This window comes from Crinia signifera, chromosome 5 (assembly GCF_055691185.1).
Source record: "Crinia signifera chromosome 5, ASM5569118v1, whole genome shotgun sequence".
NCBI classification, from domain to species: Eukaryota; Metazoa; Chordata; class Amphibia; order Anura; family Myobatrachidae; genus Crinia; species Crinia signifera.
This window is the reverse complement of record NC_139221.1, coordinates 297006922-297030194: the sequence shown is the minus strand read 5'-3', so window position 1 is coordinate 297030194 and position 23273 is coordinate 297006922. Positions and strand designations below refer to the sequence as shown.

Sequence of the window (23273 nt, the reverse complement as noted above, 5' to 3'; positions counted from 1 at the left end):
TCCTGTGAAGTCGAATAAATAAATATTGGAAGACATCTCCTGTTTGCTTCATTGGATGTGGATCCTACAGACTGTATTTGGACATTTACATTAATACCCTAGGTGCCATACCACTATTGGGTAAAAAAAAAAAAAAAATATATATATATATATATATATATATATATATATATATATAATAAGAACTGTGTGGAGCAGCACTCCTTAGCTGTTTTGATGGTCGGTGCCTTCCAAAACCACCCAATCCTGGGGCTTTAACATAAATATGTGGAGTATGGTGGTGGCACTCTGTACAAAAAAAGACTTACAACCGGCCTCTATTGGGTCAACGTTTCGAAGCATTTAATAATAGCTTCCTCTTCAGGACAAATACAAAAATAGTATTTGTCCTGAAGACGAAGCTATTATTAAACGCTTCGAAACGTCGACCCATTAGAGGCCGGTTGTAGGTCGATTTTTGTACAGAGTGCCACCACCATACTCAACATATTTATATATATATATATATATATATAAATTTATTTATTTATATATATTTCTACAAGATACACATATATATATATTTTTTTTCACACGCATGACATATTTAATATAGATGTATTTATTCAGAAGTCATATTATATTCCATATGTAAATAATTTTATTTATATAACGCCCCAAACCCCACAACAAACCCCACCCCAATTTGTAGCCCCGCCCCTTTGGTTACAAGTTACCATTTCTCCACTCTTATGTTAGACGCCTGCCACCTGCATCCCCAATCAGTTATATAGTCAATAAACATTATAGTGCATCAGCCTGAATGAATGCACCCTTTTACATTTTGGTACGCAGCCAGCACTATGACCCTTATTCAGATCTGATCGCAGTACTAATCTGTTCTCAAAATGGACAAAACCACGAGCACTGCAGATGGGGCAGATGTAACATGTATAGAGAGAGTTAGATTTGGGTGAGTTATTTTGTTTCTGTGCAGGGTAAATACTGGTTGTATTATTTTTACACTGCAATTTATAGTTCAGTTTTAACACACCCCACCCAAATTTAACTCTCTCTATACATGTTACATCTGCCCCACCTGCAGTGCACTTGGTTTTGCCCATTTTGAGAACAAATTTGTACTGCGATCAGATCTGAATAAGGGCCCATATCCCAGCTCCTCTCTCCTCTGTCTGCTCTGCAGTGACTTCACACAGGAGTACGGAGGGAGAGCGGTTACATGGCTCAATCTTACAGCTGTGAGCCACAGGCAGTGGACAATGGATGGCCCATAGCGGGCAGGTGACAGGAGACTGTCTGCGGTGCACAGCGTGTCCAGGTACCCTTTCGGCTCCTGGAGCTCGCACTCTGCCAGAGCCACCCTCCCTATACATCTGACCACTAATTTCTCAAATATCTATTTCCCTATAGAGTGTAAGCTTCGGAGAGGGGCCCTCTTACATCTATGGCTGTTTCTAACCAGTCTTGTTTTGTTCCAATGGTAAAGCAAAATTAGCTGGTTCCTTGTAATAAAATGTTAATATTCAATCTCAGTAACTGTACTGTAATGTTCTCATGCAAAATATGTAACAATGATTCTCTCTTTCTCTCCTTTAGACTGAAAAATATAGGGCATACAGTATGTATGAATCTTTTTTCATTGGTTTAAAATTAGCATTGGATAAAGAATTTAAGTAAGTGCAACTTGTGTGTTTTTGTGTCTTCATTATCTCACGTTATCATTATACTGTATGTTGTATTACTGGCAAACATGCTTTCAATAAATTAGAGTTGCAGCCTACACACATGCCCCCATAGAATAGACACTGTGTGCATGCCAATGGCAACAGTTCTCCCCGGTGCCCCAAGGGCAGTTGGCACCAGGCTGATTCTAGTGTAAAAAATAGATGTATAAACTATTGGGTTCTGCTGTAGAACTATGAGTCCAAGTAAGCCTGGCCAGCATACTGGGACCTGGAGAACCACAAGTCCCAGCATGTGGACCCTTAATGTGCATGCTGGAACTCTAAGTTCCACAGCAGAAACAATAGCTAAATAAAAACAGATGCAGAACAATACAACTTTATTACACACATAGCACACTCATACTATACTCACCTACACTATCTTCTCACAAAGGATTGGTCCCCTTGTCCTGTAGAATCCAATTGGGTTCCTATGGAAAGAAATCATACTCACTGGACGTCTTCTGTGCCTCTGCGGCTCCATACACACGCTTTACACACAATATCCGCATTGTGTTACCAGCCAATCATAAGCAGGCATTCTCCGCAAATGATTGGCTTTTTTTATTTATTTTGCACTGCGACCTGCATGGATCTGACTGATCCATGCAGGCTGCTGATTTGTACTAATCATGATACAGTCAGATGTATGCAGGGCTAACTAAGCTATGTGTGGCGTTCTAAACCTTTAACTATATTTTATTTAGTGTCAGTATGTTATTATGAATTTATGTGTGATAGTATGGCTACTCTTCTGGTCCACTTTGTCACACATACTCGGGTATGGAAACTTTATTTGCGCAACTCTGCAAACCAAAATGGCGGCTATACTATCCTAAAATGGCGTGTGTGCAACTAGACTTCCACAGTATATATACAGCTGCTAAATATGAATACCACTGCATTCGGCCCTTAATAGATTAGTAAAACTGCCTTATTTATGATTCGTATGTTCCCTAAAATACGACCGATGCCGGTTGTATGAATTCATACCCGGCATCGGTCGAATTTGGGAATTTCAGTAAATTTCCCCCATGTGTTTTGGTTTTGGATCTGGATTTCCCTTTGTGTTTTAAATCTGGATTGGTTTTGCCAAGACCACCCTTTCGGGTTTTGGTTTTGGATCTGTATTTAAAAAAAAGAAAATCAGCTAAAATCACTTTATTTTTTGTTGTTGTTGCTAAGCTAAACATTAATTTCCAGTCTATTCTGAACAAATCACAATATTGGGCTTGATTCAAGTTGGTTGCAAAGCACATTTGGTTTGTTAATGGACAAAACCATGTGCACTGCAGGTTAGGCACATGTAACGTACAGAGAGATTTAGATTTCGGTGAGCTATTTTGTTTCTGTGCAGGATAAACACTGGAAGCTTTATTTTTACACTGCAATATAGATATCAATTTGAAGTACACACTCCACCCAAATCTAACTTTTGTACCTGTTACATCTGCCCCCCCCTGCAGTGCAGATGGGTTTTGTCCAATAGCAAAGCAGGGGGTCAATTCCGTAGTGATCCGAATTTATCTCCTGCCCTGATGGTTGGGGTTTGTGCTGCGCATTTCTATGCACGTGCAAACCCTGTCTGCGAACGGCTGTAGTGAGTTACTCACTCGCCGGGCTGTTCGCAGCGGGGAGGGAGGGATGGGGGTGGTGGCGGCACTGGGCCATGGGAATGCCGAACATTTAATGGGTGTCCCCATAAAAATTCTGGCCATTCCCTCAGAATAACCCCTGAAATGTGCTTTGGAAACCAACCTGAATCACCACTTTTGTTTTTAGGCTCATAGGGTGCACCACCGAGGTAGCTGAATGACTATGCTAAGTTACATAAGTGGTTGGCACAAACACCTGGCACATTAAAGAGTAGCAATGCAGTGGCAGACAGGATGGCAGTTTTAAAAACTAGGCCCTAAAAAGCATCTAATGCAAAGAAAAGAGGTGCAAGATGGAATTGTCCTTGGGACCTCCAACCCATCCTTATGTTGTATTAACATAAACTCACCATCGGGTATTCTTATGCCTACACCCTTAACACTTAACTTAACCTAACTTAACACTAAAAATAAAGATACAGACAACAAGTGCTGACGTTTTAAATGATGAATGTCAAATTTGTTATTGACAACTTGACTTTAAATATAAAATGGTGGCGGCCCAAAGAACGGTCAGAGGAAAGAAAAGGTGGGGTAGTATCACCATAGCATTCACACACCGCTGGTGATCAACTCTCCCTGCACATCCACCCGGGTCAGTGTTGGGAGCCATCTTCCGTGCAAAGAAGTATGGCTCATGAAAATCGATGTTGAGAGCCTGCACCCACTATCTAACACACTATTCCATCTAAACAAATGACCGTTCTTTACCGCCAAGCTAGGCCCTAACCCGCAGCACCGCCACCACTAACCAAAGTGCTCAGCACTGAAACCTTAACCACAAAAACAAGTCATCCAAAAACAGAGCCACTCCTTCCGGGCTCAGATGCACTCCATCAGCCCTATACAGCTCCTCCCTCTGGAAAACGATCCCATTATGGCAAATGATGCCTCCACCATTTGCCAGCATATAATATTCCACAGTTGTATTCACCTTTCTGCGTGGACTATCTATGCGAGGGCAAGACCGTGCCAACCTCCACACCCTTCTGGGTATCATCAAGGACCGCAACTCCAAAGTCATACATCGGCCTACATCATTGCCCCCTAACACTCTGGGAATGCTATATCTCCGCAGGACCCCCAGCAATTCCTCTCGCAAGGCACACAATCGCATGCCCCTCACACCCATCCACCTAACCACACTCGCTTCCAGATACATGCGCACATCAGAGGCCAAAGCTGACCTCAAGGCCCAATAGACAAAGGAATGGCCCATGACCCAGATGTTCCTGGCATCCTGTCGACCTGCAACATGTACAATAAATTAGCCACAGCGTCGACAAATGGCAAACAGAATTGAGACACGCACACCAGGTAGGGGAAGAAAAGTTTTTTGGACCATGGCCAATCAGACCTTGAGGCACAAAACACAAAAACCCCCAGAGTAATCTATCAGGTACGCCATGACAAATTATAATTAAAGCTGAATTGTTCCCCCGGGGAAATGTGAACACACCTCAAGACCCCCATAGTAGGTTAATGAATGCTTATGCTTCCAGTGAGCCATGGCCCTGTAAAGTGACAGAGAGATTCAGTCAAATGTACCTGCGAAAGACTGCAGAGCGCCATCGACCCAGGGACTGAATCTCTGCGTCGGAGCGGCCCCCGCAGCTGCAGACATAGCAGCCCCGATCCTAAAGGAATGAAACCCAAACTCCTTTGGATCGAGGCCCGAGGCCTCCAGCGCCCGGCGCAGGACATGACAGAACTGGTATTTAGTGAGCGAAGACCCATCCTCCTGCATCAACCATGCGCCAGGTTGGTCGGGATGCACCTGTACAAAGGTCAAAGCCAGTTCCACAGGACACACCCCTTCCACCACCGATGGGAGCAAAGATAGCCACCGCCCCTACCAGCCTGATTTGTCTTGGACCGTCACACATGACACAGTACTAGATCCTCTTGGACCGCCACCAGCTCCCCGATCCTCATAGCCCCATGATACGACATTGCATATGCCATACGGAACAGCAGCACCTCGTAACGAGGGGAGCATATGTTCCGGAGGGCACCCAATAGTGGAGGGAGCAATCTAATATCAACGGGTCGCCTCTGGTCAGTGGCAACCATTGAGTCCCACTGCCAACCCCGCAATGCCCTAGACACCAACAACGAGCGAGATGGGTCCGTCATCCCATACAATGAGCAAAAGAAAGACAAACCAGAGAGCACCTGCCTCACAGCAGCAACAGAGTAACCCAAGTAATAACAATTCCAGACAAAAGCCACCATAGCCACCCTAGGCGTCTTACCTGCCTGCTCGGAGGATAGCCTGAATTGCTCCCACTCATGCCATCCATCCTGGTAGCATCGCAAGGTCCTGGGCGCAATGGCTCACATGGCTAATCCCTCCATGCCGGCCTGATAATCTGTCAAACATAAGAGGGACAGGACTCACCAACCAAGTGTGCCGCTGGGGCTAAGGCACGAAACCTCACCCAATCACCTCTGGAGAATTGTCTACCCCTGGCACATGTCTGCCAACAAACTCCATGTTAATCAGCAAACTATGCAGGGTAGACCTGCAGGCTCAGCTCTTGTCGCTGCTTTTGTATTGTGTGATGTGGCTAATCTGTGTGCTCACTGGAGTTTGTTCCTAGCCGCCGCTGTAGCCGCCGCTGTAGATGTATTTGGCAGCCCACTGCTTTCAACAGGAGATTGCGGGTGCTGTCAACCGCCGGTCATTCCCCGCTGTCTTTTGCCAGCGGTGTCTGTGGTCAGTTTCTTCTTTCCCTCAAGGGGGATAGCAAGGGACAGGAGAGGGTGGCTGGGAGGCGAGTTCCCCTTGTAAAATGTTGAATTGCCGGGCACAGCGTGGAGTTGAGTGATCATGCTGCTCACTCCAGGCACCCGGAACCAGAAGTGAATATGCTTTATTCTTTTATACTGCCCCATGTTTGTGCAGCTGCTCTGTTGATTAGCCAGCCAGCCTTTGGACAATATCGATGAACAATAATTTAAACTGTTAGGTGATAAAAATGTAATCAAAACAAATGTAAGTTAATGTTATTGAGGTTATTAATACTCCAGCCCACATTACATACTAGATTTTTTTTTATTATTTAAAGACAGAATTATAGACAAAACCAAAACATAAGGGTCAGTGCACAACTCAAATTGGGGTACAATTTTCCGGGTGTGGTATAGGGTTCTGACAGTCGGGATCACAACAGTCATTAGCCCGATGTCGGGATCCCAACTAGCCGGACTCAGACAGCATGGCGAGCGCAACAAAGCCCCTCGGTCGGTATTTCAACAGTCGGAATACCAACATTGGGTAAATGACTGTCGGGATCCCGCTACTGTAACAGGCTTCACTTGGTCACAACTGTGCCATCTTCTGGTTACCATGTTGCTCTTCATCACAAACTATACCTTTGTATGTACAGTTATAACAGTTATAATGTATGAAACCTATACATGAAAACCTATATACTGTGTGAGAACCAACCGTACTATTTCTTTCTCATTAGGTGGATGGACAATTCTCCTATGGACTTTGTTGCATGGGCGAATTATGAACCCGACTTTGCCAATAATGATGAGAACTGTGTTGTGATGCATAGAAAATCAGGTTTGTGCCATAAGACAGATATGTAGTTCCTTTCCAGAAATGATATATTGATGTAGTTTAATTTATTTTTTTTGTGGGTAAGTGACAACCACCTACCTCCTGTCCATGGGTGCAAATTCATGCCTTGGCATTCTGCATTATTTCTGTAATTTTCTATGGAAGAACTCTGTTTCACTGCAGCTCAATAAGCTAATGTACAGTATTTGTGCATATGAGCCCTTTTCATCTATAACTCTAGTAGTAGCGAGGTTCTCAACTCCAATAAATGCAAAAATACAGAAGTAATGTAGCATTTATATACATGTTTTACTGTAAATGATCAGGGGAAAAATGGGATGCTATTCTCCCAAGATGTCCCTGTTTCTCTGTATTAAAAATGTGCTGCAGTGGTAAATAGCAATCAGAATGCAATACAACAGTGCTACACCCAAGTGCCTAAAGGTGGCCATACATCTACAGATCGATTGTCAGATTGGGCTGTTTGGAACAAAAACCTGGTAATGGATGAGTGACAGTTTTTCGCAGTTTTCCAGCATTTCGAAGCAAATGGTCAACTCTCATCCATTACCAGGTTTTTGTTTTCCGACCAGCCCAATCTGGCAATCGATCTGTAGATGTATGGCAACCTTTATTATCAAAATGAGGTGTCAATTGATTTATTGTGATAACCATGTTTAAGCTAGCTTATCACTAAAATTAAAGACACAGAAAACCCTGCGTAAGTTTAACATTAAATGAATGAATTGATATTTATTAAATAGAATGACCCTTATGGTAAGGGATGGCAAGGAAAGCACTTGATGACCAGTTCTAGCTTATTAGGTTATATAAATGCTTTAAGTACAGATGGAGCCAGCCTCCCTCTTGCTGGCGAATCGCCAGATTGTCTCCACTGGTGATCCGCCAGCGGCGAGGCGCTCCATCTGACTGAGTGGGGACCCCGGGTGACCGTCGGCAAGCCGGTGGGGACCCGGAGCAAGCGCCGTCGGAAGGGGACGTGCGTGCATCTCGTGCACGCGTGTCCCCTTTCGCAGATCAGATGGCGGCTGGCGGGGATGGCGGATGGTAAATCTTCCGCCATCCCCTGCAAGAGCGAGGCCAGCTCCATCTGTAACCCTTAAAAACTGCAGGAAACTGGAAAACTGTGAGAGTCAGAATGCAGAAATTATTTTGAACCCTCCACAGGTCTGAAGGTCAAAAAAGGGCAAAACTCTGCAGCAGGGTGCGCTTTTATCAACATCCATCGGCCCTGACCAAACTGATATGTCTTGGTATGGGCAATTTTACACAAAATCAACCCTTCCTTGAAGACCATGTCATCAAACAGCATTTCGCTCATATGAAAGGTGCCAGAATACACAAAGGAAATTGCCTTGCAAAGCCTCATTTCCAGCTACCGCATCCAGGCTAATCAGAAACTTTCATAACAACTGCTGATCAATGGCCCTGCATGAATCAGCTGCAGTGGGCCTTTCCTTAGCCTACCCTTTCAATGATTATCTAGGATGAAGGACTTAATGGGATCTACCCTGCCCAGTCATCTAGAGTGGAAGAATATACATACAGGCGCCTTTCCCATTCGCACTCTAGATCTACCCTGAGAGTAATGGCCCCCAAAAAATCCATAAAGCAAAGCCTCAACTGACTTACCAGAACCTACGCAAGTAGCATGGTAATAATCCCAATCGCACAAAGTAGAATAGGCTTGCGAGGTCAGCGGTGCCAATGATCTCAAAGCTAAATCCCTTAGGCTTGATCTAAAATCTGCCAGACAGAAGGGGGACAAGTTAGGTACAGGGCATATACTCCATGGGCTAACTCATGAAACTTTCAGAAATTAAATAGGATAATCCTTCTGTAATACCCTTGTCAACACTGGGCGCATGCCGAGCCGAGAATTTAATGTGAAAATGCAAAAATTGCAGGACCAGGAACTGCAGCAGCTGTAAAGTAAAGCCTGGGGGGGGGGGAGCATTGACTGTCATGGTTTGAATTACCCCCAGAATATCGCACCAGAAAATGGTTGTCTGGTTTGCCAACCTAAAATACCACAATTGTGCAGGCACAATAATTGGAAACAATTCCATCAAAGAAGTTCGCTGTGAAACACGGGACAGCCAGGACTGATGCCAGGGTGCAAAACACCATTCACCTTGGTAAAAAGGCACCAAAACCCATGGACCCTGCTGCATCTGTTAAGAGCTGCAGCAAGGAGTCATAAAACAGGGGAAAAGGCCATAACATTTCCTGATTAAACTGCACCAAAAACAACGCCCAAGTTCTGAGGTCATACTTGATCTGGCAAGACAGGAGAATGGTGTTATGCGACCTGGCAACCCCTGCAGTGGCCCTCTCTAACTTGCGGCAAAAAAATGACACAACTTGCAAAATTGAATAAGCCTAAGAGGGACTTAACCTGACAAATACTAACCATGCTCTTACTTAAGCAATAATTGAACAAACTCAACAGCTTAAGTACATTGTCCTCACAGATGCCACGACAACCCACAGGTAAAAGAGGCAATGCATCAGGCCTGCCATTTTATCGATGCAATGGGCAAGCCTGTGGAAGATAAACTCTTAATCAATGTCCTTCATAGATCTGTAAGACTAATATCAATGGATTGAGAGACGCACACACAGGTTGCGATTCCAACACACGTGTGGTCTCTCGTTTATTTTGTCCAGGGATATATACATGCATATACTGTTTCCATATGTCATATTTAGATAAGCATTACATGAGAGAGACTGATTCTTTGTTTCAGAGTCCTGGGTACTTGTGTAATATCTGGGCGCCCGATTTTTTCATTGTGTTGAAATGCATCGCATTGCATCGCATGCAATATAGTGGCATACAATTCATGCGATGCGTTTTTCATTGTAAAGACCCGATTTTTAATTGTATAGTCACCCATAGGTGAATTCATACCCCCACTATCCAACTACGCATGGAGTTGATTTTATATAGTGTGGCGAGCGCAGCGAGCCACCGAGCCCGAAGCGTGGCGAGCGGACGCAGAATACATGTAAAGTAATTTGCGTACCCTCACAGGGCTCGCTGTGCTCGCCACGCTTCGGGCTCGGTGTGCTTTGGGCTCACTATATAATATCAACTCCATGTGTAGTTGGATAGTGGGGGTATGAAATCACCCATGGTTGACTATACAATTAAAAATCGATCTTTACAATGAAAAATCGCATTGCATGCCTTAAGTAGTAGCATGCAATTCAAAAATTGGGCACCCAGATAATACACAAGTACCGAGTCCTGCTCCCCCTCCCGCCCCCCTCCTCTTTTGGTGTATATTGGTACCAAGACATTCCTATGCTCTGAGACTTTCTTCATGTTATCTTGATCATAAAGTGGGGGTGGGGGTCTATAACTTTATTGGTTCAGGACTAAGAATACAGAGTGTCAGCATCTAATATAACTCCTAAAAGAAGAGACAAAATGGCTTCTCTCATGATTATTATATTGTTGTCTCTTTCAAGCTTAAACTCGGAAGCAGCTTGGTTGCTGACATAAGCAAGTCTATGCAAAGACTGCTATCTCCGGGACCTATAAAGAGAAAGTCATCTAAGTAATGAGCTACCCTGATATGGCCAGTGCTCGGCTGGATGCACCAGTGAATTGAATTTTTAATATAGGCACAAGATATAGAACACCCCGTGGGCAGATATTTGTCAATGTAATAGGACCCATCTAGCTGGAAACCCATAAACCCAAAATAATTTGGGTGTATTGGGAGTAGTCGGAAAGCTAATTCAATATTAAGTTTCACCATGAGGGCTCTTTTACCAAAACCTCGAACGAGCTCAATAGCCTCATCGAAAACCTGATAGTGCACCATACATGCTACATTTTACAATTTTTTAAACGCACTTAATTCACTTTCATTGTATTATATGTTATGTGCTCTGTATATGTTTTGCAGTTTTAAGACAAGTATTTTAAATGTTATAGTTCTTCTTCTTTCTGGTGCACCACACCTAGACAAACAGTTTTCTGTCCTGCTCCAATACCTTAATTATTTTTGTCTGTGGTAGCACACCCCTGATTTCAAAATTTTGGATAGACATCTATTAATAAAATACCAACAGGGGTCCAATTTAACCTATTGTAAGGGCTGAGGTTGTTTGTAAATCCAGACGAGAGCAGATTCCAAGTTAGCTGGATGCACGAGGACAGAAGCTAGCGGGTTTAATATAAGATTTATTCATGCAAAAGAGGTTTGCAATAAGAGTCTATGGCTGAAGGAATAAAGTCAGAGTTGTTTGAAGCTTTGGGTATCAGTGATGCTGGTTGTTTAAAAGATAGCACCCCCACCAACCAAAGTGGATAAGGTGGACCCACATTTCCAAAATATCGGAAATCAATGAGTAGTGTGCAGACTCAAAACCCCCCCTCTCTCTTGGTATCAGCGATGCAGGAAGGCAAGCTTGTTTGGAGCTGGGGACACCAGCTATGCAGAAAGGCAGGCTTGCTTGGAGCTGGGGACACCAGCAATGCAGAAGATGATATTATATGAAGCTAGGGACACTAGCAACGCTCGAGTGCAGGATTGCTTGGAGCTGGGAATACCAGCAATGCAGGAAGCAGGATTGCCAGCAGTACAGGAGTGCAGACTTGGTTGAAGCTGGCAACACCAGCGGTATATTAGTGCAGGTTTGCTTGAAGCTAGGTTTTGAAGTGTGTTTCTTGTAATAATAAAATTTTTATCTTCTGTTTTAAAAAAAATTGTATCGCCATGGTGTACTTACGTGGAGAGTTTAAGCAATTTACATTTAACGTCATTATTTTGTAGTACTAGTATATTCCTATAAGGTGTAACGCATATCAGGTACAAGATTAATTGTAAAGTACAGCAATGTTTCACCCAGGGGAAAGAAAAGGATTAAGAAGTGTCGAGGGACACATGAAACAGGACAGGTTAAGAATTCAATCGAAAGTTGGCCGTTAACTCGAGGTCACGGCTATCCGAAATTTTATTAGGCGTCATCTAAACTAGATGTCCACCTATAATTGCAGGGGGGGGGGGGGGAGTTGTGATGGGGTAGAGGCTGACGTCTTTTATTACATATATATATATTCTTATTTTAGAGATATGGCCTGGATCCATAGACAGAGCGGACAGGGATTAAGCTCTCCGCTTTGTAATATTATCCAGGCAATATTCTATGACCTGTTATACGTTAAGCTTACGATACTAAATAAACAGTATTATTAAGAGGTAATCTATTTTAGCTTTATCAATTATAAAAACTGACAACAAGAGAGAGGGAAATCAGTCAAGTCCCAGCATGCAAGCCTCTTAATGGGCCGCATACTGGGACTTGTGGTTCTCCAAGTCGCAGTATGCGTTCCAGGCTTGCTGGGACTCATAGTTCCACAACAAAACCCAATGGTTTAAGCTATTTTTTTACACTTCATCAGCCCAAGGGTACCGGGGACAGCACCAGGCTTCAGCCTGGCCAGGTAAGTCCTGTATGGGGGGGGGGCTTTATTAGGGGGGTCCCTACTCCCCCAGGACCCCTTGCCAGGCTGACTGGTCAGTAGGGTTACTGTTTTGAACGCGGGACCTTATATAATAAGTGTCTCCCGGCTGTGACATTACCCTGCTGGCTGGTTGGGCCTGGGGCTGTTTCTTAAAATACGGGGACCCCTAGTCATTTTGTCCCCGTATTTTGGGAATCAACCCCGGCCCTAGAGCCTGGGGCTGGTTTTAAAAATTCAGCGAAGCCCCTATTTGGTTGGTTTCCTGAATTTTTTATACCAGCCCCAGTTCTTTCAGCCTGGTGCTGTTTATGGCCCTGAGGGGGACCCCACGCCATTTTTTTTAAATTATTTATTTTTCAATTTTTATTTACACGCTGCAGCCTGCACGGATCTGACTGATCCGTCCAGACTGCCTATACGAATTTGTATTAGTGGCGGTATATACGGCCGCTAATACGAATGAATACGCCATCGGGGGTTTACAAAGTAGTCGTATCTGACTGCATTGTAAATTAGCCTCCGGAACACAAATTCTTATATGGCTGAAACAGCCATATGCATTCGTATTAATTCGTATTAAGAAAACGAATAAGAAATATCATATTCGCATTCTTAGTAAATTTTCCCAATTACATCTGTTTTGTGTTCTAGTGTATCTATGAGTGTACACAATGAGGAAATTTATCTTTTCAGTTCCTGAGTGGCCGCTCCCAGTTCTACTTTAAATGTGGTAGTTAGCCTCTGGACCAATGTCTCATATGGATCTATATCTGCTAACTGGGAAGTCTTAGATCTCGAAGGCGAAAGTGCCTGGTTTAGCACGGTCCCTGGTGAGCGAGGTTGTTGATTTATTTGTTTACCTCTTTTCGGGCCAAAGAATGTTGATTGGTTCTCTGAATGATATTTGCGGTTTCTATTGGACATTATTGTAGTAGATCTCTTTTTTTTAGTAGTATTCAAAAAAATAAATAACTAAATATTGCCCTTTATCTAAATGATATCTCTTAATCATATACCCATCTCATGGGTTGTTATACTGATAGGGCAGCCCTGATACCCTTTTCTTTAGGTAGTGTTTTCCATCTAGTTGGTTAACTAGGCCAGATTGAGGTTTTGTTCATTTTAATCTTTGGCATAGAGATGTTTAGTGGAAGTCTTATATATGTTAGTCATGGGTTCAAAGCTCAATAGTTAAAGTCTATCACTTTGTCTCCACTGCCTATTATGCAAGTCCCTGCATGCGGGGAAGGCTTGCTGGGACTCATAGTTCCACAGCAACACACGATAGCTTTATCTAATTTTACACAATTTATCAGCTCAATGCCCACTGCCCAGGTGCATCAGGGACAGCCCCAGGCTTCAGCATGGGCAGATAAGTTCTGGAGGGGGGGTCCCCACTTCCCCAGGACACCTGCCCATGCTGACTGGTCAGGGGTGAATGCTTTGGCCGGGGGGACTTGTATAAATAGTCTCCCCCTGGCTGTGACATTACCCTGTTGGCTGGTTGGGCCGGTACTGGTTATTGAAATATGGTGGACCCCCACTCCTTTTGTCCGCCGTATTTTGGGAACCAGGACCGGCCCTTGAGCCTGGTGCTGGTTTCATAAAATCCAGGGGAACCCTTTTTTTTTTTGCCCCGTGATTTTATGAAACCAGGACCGGTTCTTCGAGCCTGGGGCTGGTTGTGATCAGGAGGGAGACACCAGGCCATTATATTTTAAACCTTTTTATCCACAAAATCACACATGTCTGAAAAAGCACACTTTAACAAACTTTTTTTTCTACGAATTCACATCTTATTAAATACTCGTATTCCGGCAAAAAAATGCTATTTAATTTGCGATAAAAAATGTGCATCCTATTAAATGTGATCCAAAATATTTGTTCAGCTTTAACTATTTCTAGTACAATGCAATTTTTATTTGACTTTAATAGATTGTGTAATTCATCTTTACTAAGAAGATATTTCCCATTTTCAATTAAAGGACATTGGAAGGATGTTCACTGCGGTGATCCAAAAGCATTTATCTGTGAAAGGAAAACCAGTTCCATTAATGTAACATTTGCACCAACTGCACCTGCACCAGAAGGCGGGTGCCCATCAGACTGGCTCTCATTTGGAAAACAGGTATTTTTTTCATAGCAACTGCACTATTACTTTTTTTCTGTGTGATGTAGCTAAAAGGATCTACAGTAGTTATTTGGGGTTGTATTTACTAAGGAGTTTAATTGTACATGTCCATCTCTGCTATAGTGATACCAAATACCTCCCTTGGCACGTCAGATCGAAAGAGAATCTTCTAGAATCGAGCAACTTTTTAGATGAAAATGTATTAAATGTAATACAAATATGATGCACAAGGAGGAGACTGTGCTACTTAATTCGATATACTGTATGAAACTTGTAAATCTCTGTGTGGCTGAGTCTGAAATTTACTAAGATCTACATAGGTTTCACAAAGGATCGGCAAATTAACTACCGTTCGTATGAGCGAATTCAGCCATGAATTGACCATAAAATCTAAAAAGGGAAATAGTGCAAAATTTTCATTTGTGTTTGCTGAAGCACCCCACGGATCAGTCAGATCAGTGCAATACTTCTATGCATAAGTAAAAGTAAAGTGCTAAAAATGTATGTAAAATGGCATGGGGTCCCCCCTCCTGAGTATAACCAGCCCTGGTCTCTTTGATGGTAAAGGAAATACTGTTCTACTATTATAAATATTGCAGTAATTGGTGCAAATGAAAATATATGTTTAATGCTTGAAATTAAAAAAAATATATACATATACAACAGAAAGGGTGATTGGGGTGCACAACCTAATACATAAAATGTACCTCCCAGTTAGATTAAAATCAGAAATACATTCTGGAGATCACTTCCATGTGTCCAATGTTGGGTGTATTAGCAATGATTATGCACAGTCCGTTTTAAGATGAATAATCTTTTTATTGCACAAAATATCCGACGTTTTTCGTCACTACGACTTCATCAGGGGTAAAACCGATATGAACAGTGATCCTAACAAGTATCCATGGATACCCATTAGGATCACTGTTCATATCGGTTTTACCCCTGATGAAGTCGTAGTGACGAAACGCGTTGGTATTTTGTGCAATAAAACGATTATTCATCTTAAAACGTACTGTGCATAATCGTTGCGAATACACCCAACATTGAACACATGGAAGTGATCTCCAGAATGTATTTCTGATTTTAATCTAACTGGGAGGTACATTTTATATATTAGGTTGCGCACCCCAATCACCCTTTCTGTTGTATTTGCCTGTTGTTCCTCAATAACAGGAGGAATTTTGGTGGTGCTGCATATAACATTTAGCGCAATTTAGAGTCAAACCCCCACTTTTCTATATATATATACACACACACACACACAATAACACATGGGTACAGACAATGTATTGATAAGGCTGAATTTTTATGAAAGTGGCATAGTGACTTAAGTCCATATGGTACTGTGATAAAAATGAAGATGTCCAGCTGGATTAATGAAGTTAGCAGTGGCCATTCCTAGTTTGCCTCAACAGGTAGAATGCTGTGGTAGTGCTTGTGGAGTCCTTCAGTGGTGCCTTGATGGAGGGTGCTCATCTCCTGCTGTTATAGCCAATTTAATGAAGGAAAATCCACCGGGCAGTAAATAAGTCCCAAATACAGCAGATGGAAGTTTAAGAGGCTGGTCCAGTCACACAGATGTAATGTGATATTGTAGCAAGAAAATGACTGACCACTGCGTTTCACTGTAAAAAAAAACACCCCTTTTTTTAATTGTGATAAGCACCCGCCATCAAGCCACCACTGAGGGACTCCACATTTGGAAAACCCAAGCACTACCACAGCATTCTATCTGGTGAGGCAAACTAATAACGGCCACTGCTAACTACAATAATCCGGCTGGACATCTACATTTTAAATATGGTACCGTATGAACTGAAGTCACTATGCCATTTTCATAAAAATGTAGCCTTATCAATACATTGGGGGAAATTTACTAAGAATACAATAATGAATGCGCCATGAATACAATACGAATTTGTAAAATATAGGTCGGTTTCTGTATACGAATACACCTATTTTTTTACAAAAATAACCTAAATGTCCCCCATTGTCTGTACCCATGTGTTATTGTGTCTTTATATATATTTTTTTAAATATTTTAATTTCAAGTTTTAAACATATTTTTTAATTAATATCATTATCACTTATTATTGCAATATTTATAATAGTAGCACAGTCTTTTCTTTTCCATATTTGTACCTTTGTTGAGGAGCGACACCGGCTTTTTATGTACTGCAACTAGACAACTTGTTATCAAACCTTGTACTGTATGTACAGTATACACTTGGGCTCTTTAAACCAGCCCTAGTTGTATGAATACAGGGGCAGGGGCGTAACTATAGCACCGCAGCCCCCGCGACCGTGGGGGGCGCTATGCATGTGCGGGCGCCGGGGGCTGCAGTGCTATAGTTACGTTAGCTGCAATGTGAAGGGAGCAGGGGGGCATTGAGGCGGCTGGGGGGACGGACGCTGCAGGGGACGGAAGCTGCGGGGGACACAGAGGCAGCAATTACTTACAGCTGAGCCGGGCAGGGGGAGCGGGGAGCTGTCTGTACTGAAGAAAAAAAAGCCCATACAATGAATGGGCAGCCTGTGATTGGCTGCTGAGCGCTCTCTCAGCCAATTGCTGACTGGCTGAGAGAGCGCTCAGCCAATCACAGGCTGCCGATTCATTGTATGGGCTTTTTTTTTTTTCTTCCGTACTGACAGTGACAGCTCCCGGCTCCCCCTGCCCGGCTCAGATGTAAGCAATTGCCGCCTCTGTGTCCCCCGCAACGTCCGTCCCCCGCAGCGTCCGTACCCCCAGCCGCCTCGCAGCGTCCCCCCCACCTGCATTGACGGCTACCTGGGGGAGCGGCAGGCGGCGCAGATGGAGACCGGGGGCGCGGCGGGAGAATATAAAGAAATCTTATTCAAAAGACCGGGCGGCCGCTGATTGGCTGAGAGCTCAGCCAATCAGCGGCCGCCCGGTCTTTTGAATAGGATTTCTTCCTATTCTCCCGCCGCGCCCCCGGTCTCCATCTGCGCCGCCTGCGGTCCTCGCCTGCCGCTCCCCCAGGTACCCACAGATATATCGGATCTGAACATCTAGACTGCAGGGGTTGGTGCGGCGGGCGGAGGGGCGGGTGAGTGGCTGGGCGCCCTCCCTTTAACGGCGGGGGGGGCGCCCAAAATGTAGTTACGCCACTGTACAGGCGGGGGGGGATGTATAGTGTTCCCATGTATTTCAAACACCAGCACCAGGCTATTCAAAAGAGCACTATCTTAATATTCATAATTTTGTGTGTCGGCAGAACCAGAGCTGCCAGGGATGAGGTGGTTGGTGGCAAGCGGAAGATCGTGTTGAAATAGACACATTCTTGGGTATCCAATAACTATGTCATGTGGAAGGGATTCACAGATTGGCATACAGTAACTGGGGAGTCGCCATGCCTAGGATAGTGACACCTACTGCAGCGTCCTTGCACAAGTGGAACCTAATGTATGGATCCATCTCGTCTTAGCATGCCGTTTGCAGAGAATGAGACGTATGAGTATTTCACATTTTGCTTGCCCCATTCTCCCACATATTCAAAGTACAGCACTCACTTACTTATCCTCACAGCCTACTACAAATAGCATAGTGAGCTGCACGTCTATGCAAAAGTATTTTTGGAAAAAAATGTGTCTATCTAGCAAACTGTCCAGTACATTAATGAACAGTAAATTAGTTCTTTCGCTACAGTGCATTTCAATGGATACTTCACACACACAATCCTGATTATTTCGCATAAGAATTGCTTTAGACATCTGATGCATGCACATTGGTAAGAGAGAGTATTTCAGCAAAGGAGAGTGTGTCGGAGAAAGAGAGCAAGACTGTGCAGGGAAAGAGAGGGACAGTGTCAGAGCGAGGGAGACCATGTCAAAGAGACGGAGAGAGAGAGTGTCAGTGAGAAAGAGAATGTCAATGAGTGAGAGACAATGTGCCCGATTCAGACTTGATCACTGCAAATGTGAAGCGGCTAGCAAACAGGTAGACAGGAATTGTGAGATCCAGCCTAGCAAATTAATGGGTACTTGTGTATTACGGCGCCCAATACATAGTTAGCGTAGCGGCGCTGTCAGAATCAGCATAGTGTTCGCCTGCCCAGCGTAGATAGCGTAGTCAGTCAGAAGTAGCGTAGTGTTCCAGCGTAGCGTATCTGTCAGAGTCTGTGTCCCTGTTAGATAAGGTGAAGTGACTGCGTAATGGCTGCCGAACCTGTCACAATGTTCAATTTGCCACAGACAGAGGAAGAGTCAGTGTTTTTTTTCCAGCAGCATAATTTGCTGCCACTGACCCAAACTTGTATAATTGGACACCCAATGCACCTAAATATGAAGGAGTGCATGTGGCGCTGCCATATTAAATCATGTAGTTAAAAAGGTGAGCCTCCGTGCAGCACATTGGTTCCCGGATTGCCGTTTACCTTTTCTTACACTGATACGGTTTATTTATTCATTGGCAGAGGAGCTCACAAGTATAGCTTTCTTTGAGCGACAACTTAAGTTGTCGAATAAAACAACGGTGATCTATAATAATCTGATGCAGGAGGCCTGCACCGTGGACCTAATGTCACAGCCCCAACGCCACATTGACGGTCCGGGAAAATTGTGGAAGTTGATGAGAGCATCTTTGTGCAGAGGAAAAGCCATGTGGGACGGTTGCTGCCTCAACAGTGGCTATTCGGAGTCATTTCCAGAGACATTGGTGAGTGATTTGTGACACCTGTACAAAGACGTGATGCCAGTACTCTGATGGCCGCCATCAACCAGTACATTGAACCGGGGATGTTCACCAAGCAGCCGGAGCAGGCAGGGTACCACCATGCTCGGGTGAACAACCGGTTTAACTTCGTAGATCCGGCGACTGGTGTTCAAACTCAAAATACAGAACGACTTTGGGGATCCTGTAAATGGTGCAACAAACATCATAGAGGCACCGCGCGCCACAATCTTGACTTTTATGATGGATTACTTTACATGAACAAGTCGGGAGGACGCGTACTGCCTACGCTCGCCACGCTTCGGTTTCTCAGTATGTAACATGCAGCATTGGCAAATGCCTCCTTTATTGTGCATAGGACGCACTTGCGCCCGCATAACTCCTTTATGCAGGAGACACACGTGCTACCGAATCCCTTAACCCCGTCTCCCTGCCGCAATAATTACTGATACGCAGCATAGTCTGAGATGCAGGATCGTCTGAGACGCACCTGCGTGTCAGACAACTGGAGCGCCTCTCCACCAGCACACGCATGATCCGCCAGCGCAGCGGATCTGATGGTTATCGGCGCTGTGTGAGAGGCGCTCACTAGGCTTGCCATGGACACTGGGGACAGAGCCATGGACGCCGGGGACAGAGCCGGCCTGCCGCAGAGTCACTACGCTAACTACGATAAGCAGCCCTAACTATGCTAGGCAGATGCTAATGTGCTTAAGGGTGTCTTTTAGGGACCCCTTTGAACCATAGGTCCCTAACCTGGGACCTATGTCCAATAGCACCCTTAAGCCCATTAGTAAGGCAATGCAGAGTGATACCTCGCTGGCCTATTCCTGTGAGTTAAAGAGGACTTCACATGTACATAGTGCACCTAGCATGCATAGAATAAATTCAGATTTTACTTAAATACTTGCTTCATCTCTTTATTCTGTGTAAAGACGCACAACACACCACTTAGGTGAGCGCCGTGTATTCTACTCTTAAATACTGTTATTCACACAGGGTAATTTGGACATACCCGAAACTCAGCAGCTCCCTTTACTCATCTCTGGACTCGGTCCATTCATAGTCACTAACTATACACTCCGACTATAATTCGAGCGCCATTGCCAACTCCTTTTACATTCATGGAGAGATGCAAGGAGGACAGAGTTAGATATCTGGGGGAAATGGCACAAAAAAAATGCAGGGAAGATAGCACGCAATAGACTGGGGAAATGTAGCTGGAGAGACGGAGAGGACACATGCTGGGTACACACCAGGACGACTAGGGCACGATTCTGTCAATTTAGATCCAATTCCGACCGGTTGTATGCAGATTGTATGTACTTTTGTGTGTTTTTGTCATTTATTTGATCCGATTCCGATCCGATGCGCGTACACGCCACTCGTTTGGTCGCATCTTTGGTCCTACGTGCTGCAGGTAGGATCCGGCAATCCCAGGCCGACCGACTGTCAATCATATGCAGATCGTGAGTGTTTTTTGCCGCCTCCGTCGTCCGTCCGTCGGTGCGTTTGATCCAGCCTATTCAAATTTCAAAGGCCAATCTGATGACGGTCGCATGTGTTCTTGCAAAAAAACAAAAACCAGCAATCCGACCATCTTAACGACCATCGCGGGCGCATCGGGATCGGATCTAGATCGTTCCGCAAAAAAACACAATTTTTGCTAATTGTTTACTGGGGACTGCCTGGGAGCTCCCGGGAAGTCCAAGGGAAATCGTTCCATGGTCGTCTATCGGTCGTGGACGACGGTGGTCGTCCTGGTGTGTACCCTACAACAGGGAGGATAGTGCTGAAGATGTGCAGGAAGGATTTCGATGCTGAGACAAGGGAATTGTTGCTGTATAGAAGCATTGGAGAGATAAAGGGAGGATAGTGCTGCAGAGAATCAGTGAGGTGAGACTAGAGATCAGTGTGTGGGCGATGGGTTTTTACGGTGTGTGTGTGTTTTCCTGTGGGGGCCAATATGTGTTTATTTTCTTATGCTGGGCAATGCGTTCTATTTTATTACTTTTTTCCTAGTGAGGAACGATTAGTTTTTTTTTTCCTAGAGGGGCAAGTGCATTTCTTTTTTTTCCCTGTGATAAAAATGTTATTTTCCTGTGAGGAACAATGTCCTTTTTTTTCTTTTGCACTGCTCATCCCAATGATGTTCATACACATCCCAATGATGTTCATACAGAGTTGCAGTACAGATTATAAATCACAGACCCAGAAATGTATTAGAAATGTGTTCCTCAGTGGTTACAGAGTTTTGACTACTCAAACGAAGATTTAATGCCTTATAGTCATGTTATTGGAAAGACAAGGGAGTGCAAACGGCCCAGGGACATTGTAAGTCGCTGCAATTGATCGCAGTCGGGGTTTGTGCCTGTGCAGTGACGGAGAGAACCAGAATTGTTCCCATAATGTATAAACAGCCAGTGACCATACATATATAATAGGATGGAGAACGGTGATTTAATAATATATTATCTATATTAAGTGTTATAGAATATTTGGAAAGGAACAAGATGAATTGCTTCGATGGTCGGAAGCAAGATATGCCTGTCAATCGTTAAATGGAAATTTGGTCAGCATACACGACAGTTTGGTACAAGGTAAGTCATTTAATATTATGTTATTCTGGTTATTAGCACCTAAATTAGTTTTGGGATTAAGACCAGTGCAGGAAGTGTGTTGGTATGCAATGATATGACATATGGAACCCACTGAGCTCGGATTTAGGGTCTACAGAACAACATGTCCTGCATTGTGTGACACCTTCATGTACCCCACCACCTGCTGACTTCTGTGCACCCGGCAGCTCTTCTCATGGTGGTCCTCACAGACCACCAATCAGTGCACCATGCAGTACCAGTCTCCCATCCTACAAGCCTTGTTGGAACTTGGCAGCACTGCTTCCATACTTCCATCCCCACCATCAGATTCTCACGAGACTTGGATCCCATCCTCAGCACCTTTATTTGGGATGCAAGCTTATTTTCTTTTTCCTACTGCACCACACTGTGTATATGTTCCTGTGAGTGCAGGCCATACCCCATTGTGTATACGGTACTGTGACTGCTGGCTTTACCACCATAGTGTATACAATACTGTGAGGGCATGCTGTACCCCCACTGTGTATATGTTACTGTGAGTGTAGGCCATAGCCCACTGTGTATATGGTACAGAGTGGTGGTAAGAGTGAAGTAGAATAAGGCCCAAAGTCTCAAAAAGCAAAGAAAAAAAGAAAATCAGTTTTGCTAGGATGCACTCCTCATCCAGAGTCTCATAGGACTTTAAGATAAAAATCTTTATTAATGTTCATTAAAATGTTATCAGTTACTCGGATGTCTTTATTAATCTCTTATATATTTGGCTACATGTGTCAATCATCCTGAGAGTGTGTCTATAACGCTGGGCGGGGACACACATGAAACTCAACCCCGCACCTAGCCTTATACACGCACACCATGACACATACTGTAATACACACATGCATCCAAATATATAAGAGATGAGCTGCTGCAGGGATACAGGCAGCACCGCAAGCAGGGGTGAAACTATCCCCGCTACAGTGCACTAAGGAAATCATGGCGCCCGCAGCCGCTGCTGTTTCTTTAAAAAATCTTTAAGTGGTCGCATACCAGCGGCGGCGTGGGTGTGCGGACCGCGGACGGGAGGTACGCAGCTCTGGGTGACAGGATGCTGCAGGGGATAATGCATCCTGTCAGTCAGAGCTGCTACCTCCCGTCTGCGGTCCGCACACCCACGCCGCCGCTGGTCAGGAGAGAGACAGGTCACCTGGGGCTGGGGGGCTGCTGGAGCCTGGAGGGAGCAGCCAGCCGCTGGAATGGGAAGGTACCAACACCGGCAGAATGGAGAAGGTGTGGCTTAGCATCTGATGTGAGCAGTCAGACGCGCGGCTCTGGCCTATGGAGATCCTGCTGATAAGGGTCCACTTTCCCTCTCCCCTACCTCCGCGGGTCACCCAGTCACTTAGGCCTCTTC

The 23273-nt window shown here is 44.3% G+C and overlaps 1 protein-coding gene across 3 annotated transcripts in view; it reads left to right on the top strand.

The window, feature by feature from the left end:
• LOC146081227 (macrophage mannose receptor 1-like) overlaps nucleotides 1-23273 on the top strand; it is a 610592-nt gene that overhangs the window by 419074 nt on the left and 168245 nt on the right. For all 3 annotated transcript variants that reach the window (XM_083189333.1, XM_083189332.1, XM_083189334.1), the window contains exons 18-21: nucleotides 1597-1673; nucleotides 6856-6956; nucleotides 14442-14584; nucleotides 21766-21880. In XM_083189333.1, the coding sequence (XP_083045459.1) occupies nucleotides 1597-1673; nucleotides 6856-6956; nucleotides 14442-14584; nucleotides 21766-21880 (436 nt within the window). The remainder of the gene's footprint in view (nucleotides 1-1596; nucleotides 1674-6855; nucleotides 6957-14441; nucleotides 14585-21765; nucleotides 21881-23273) is intronic.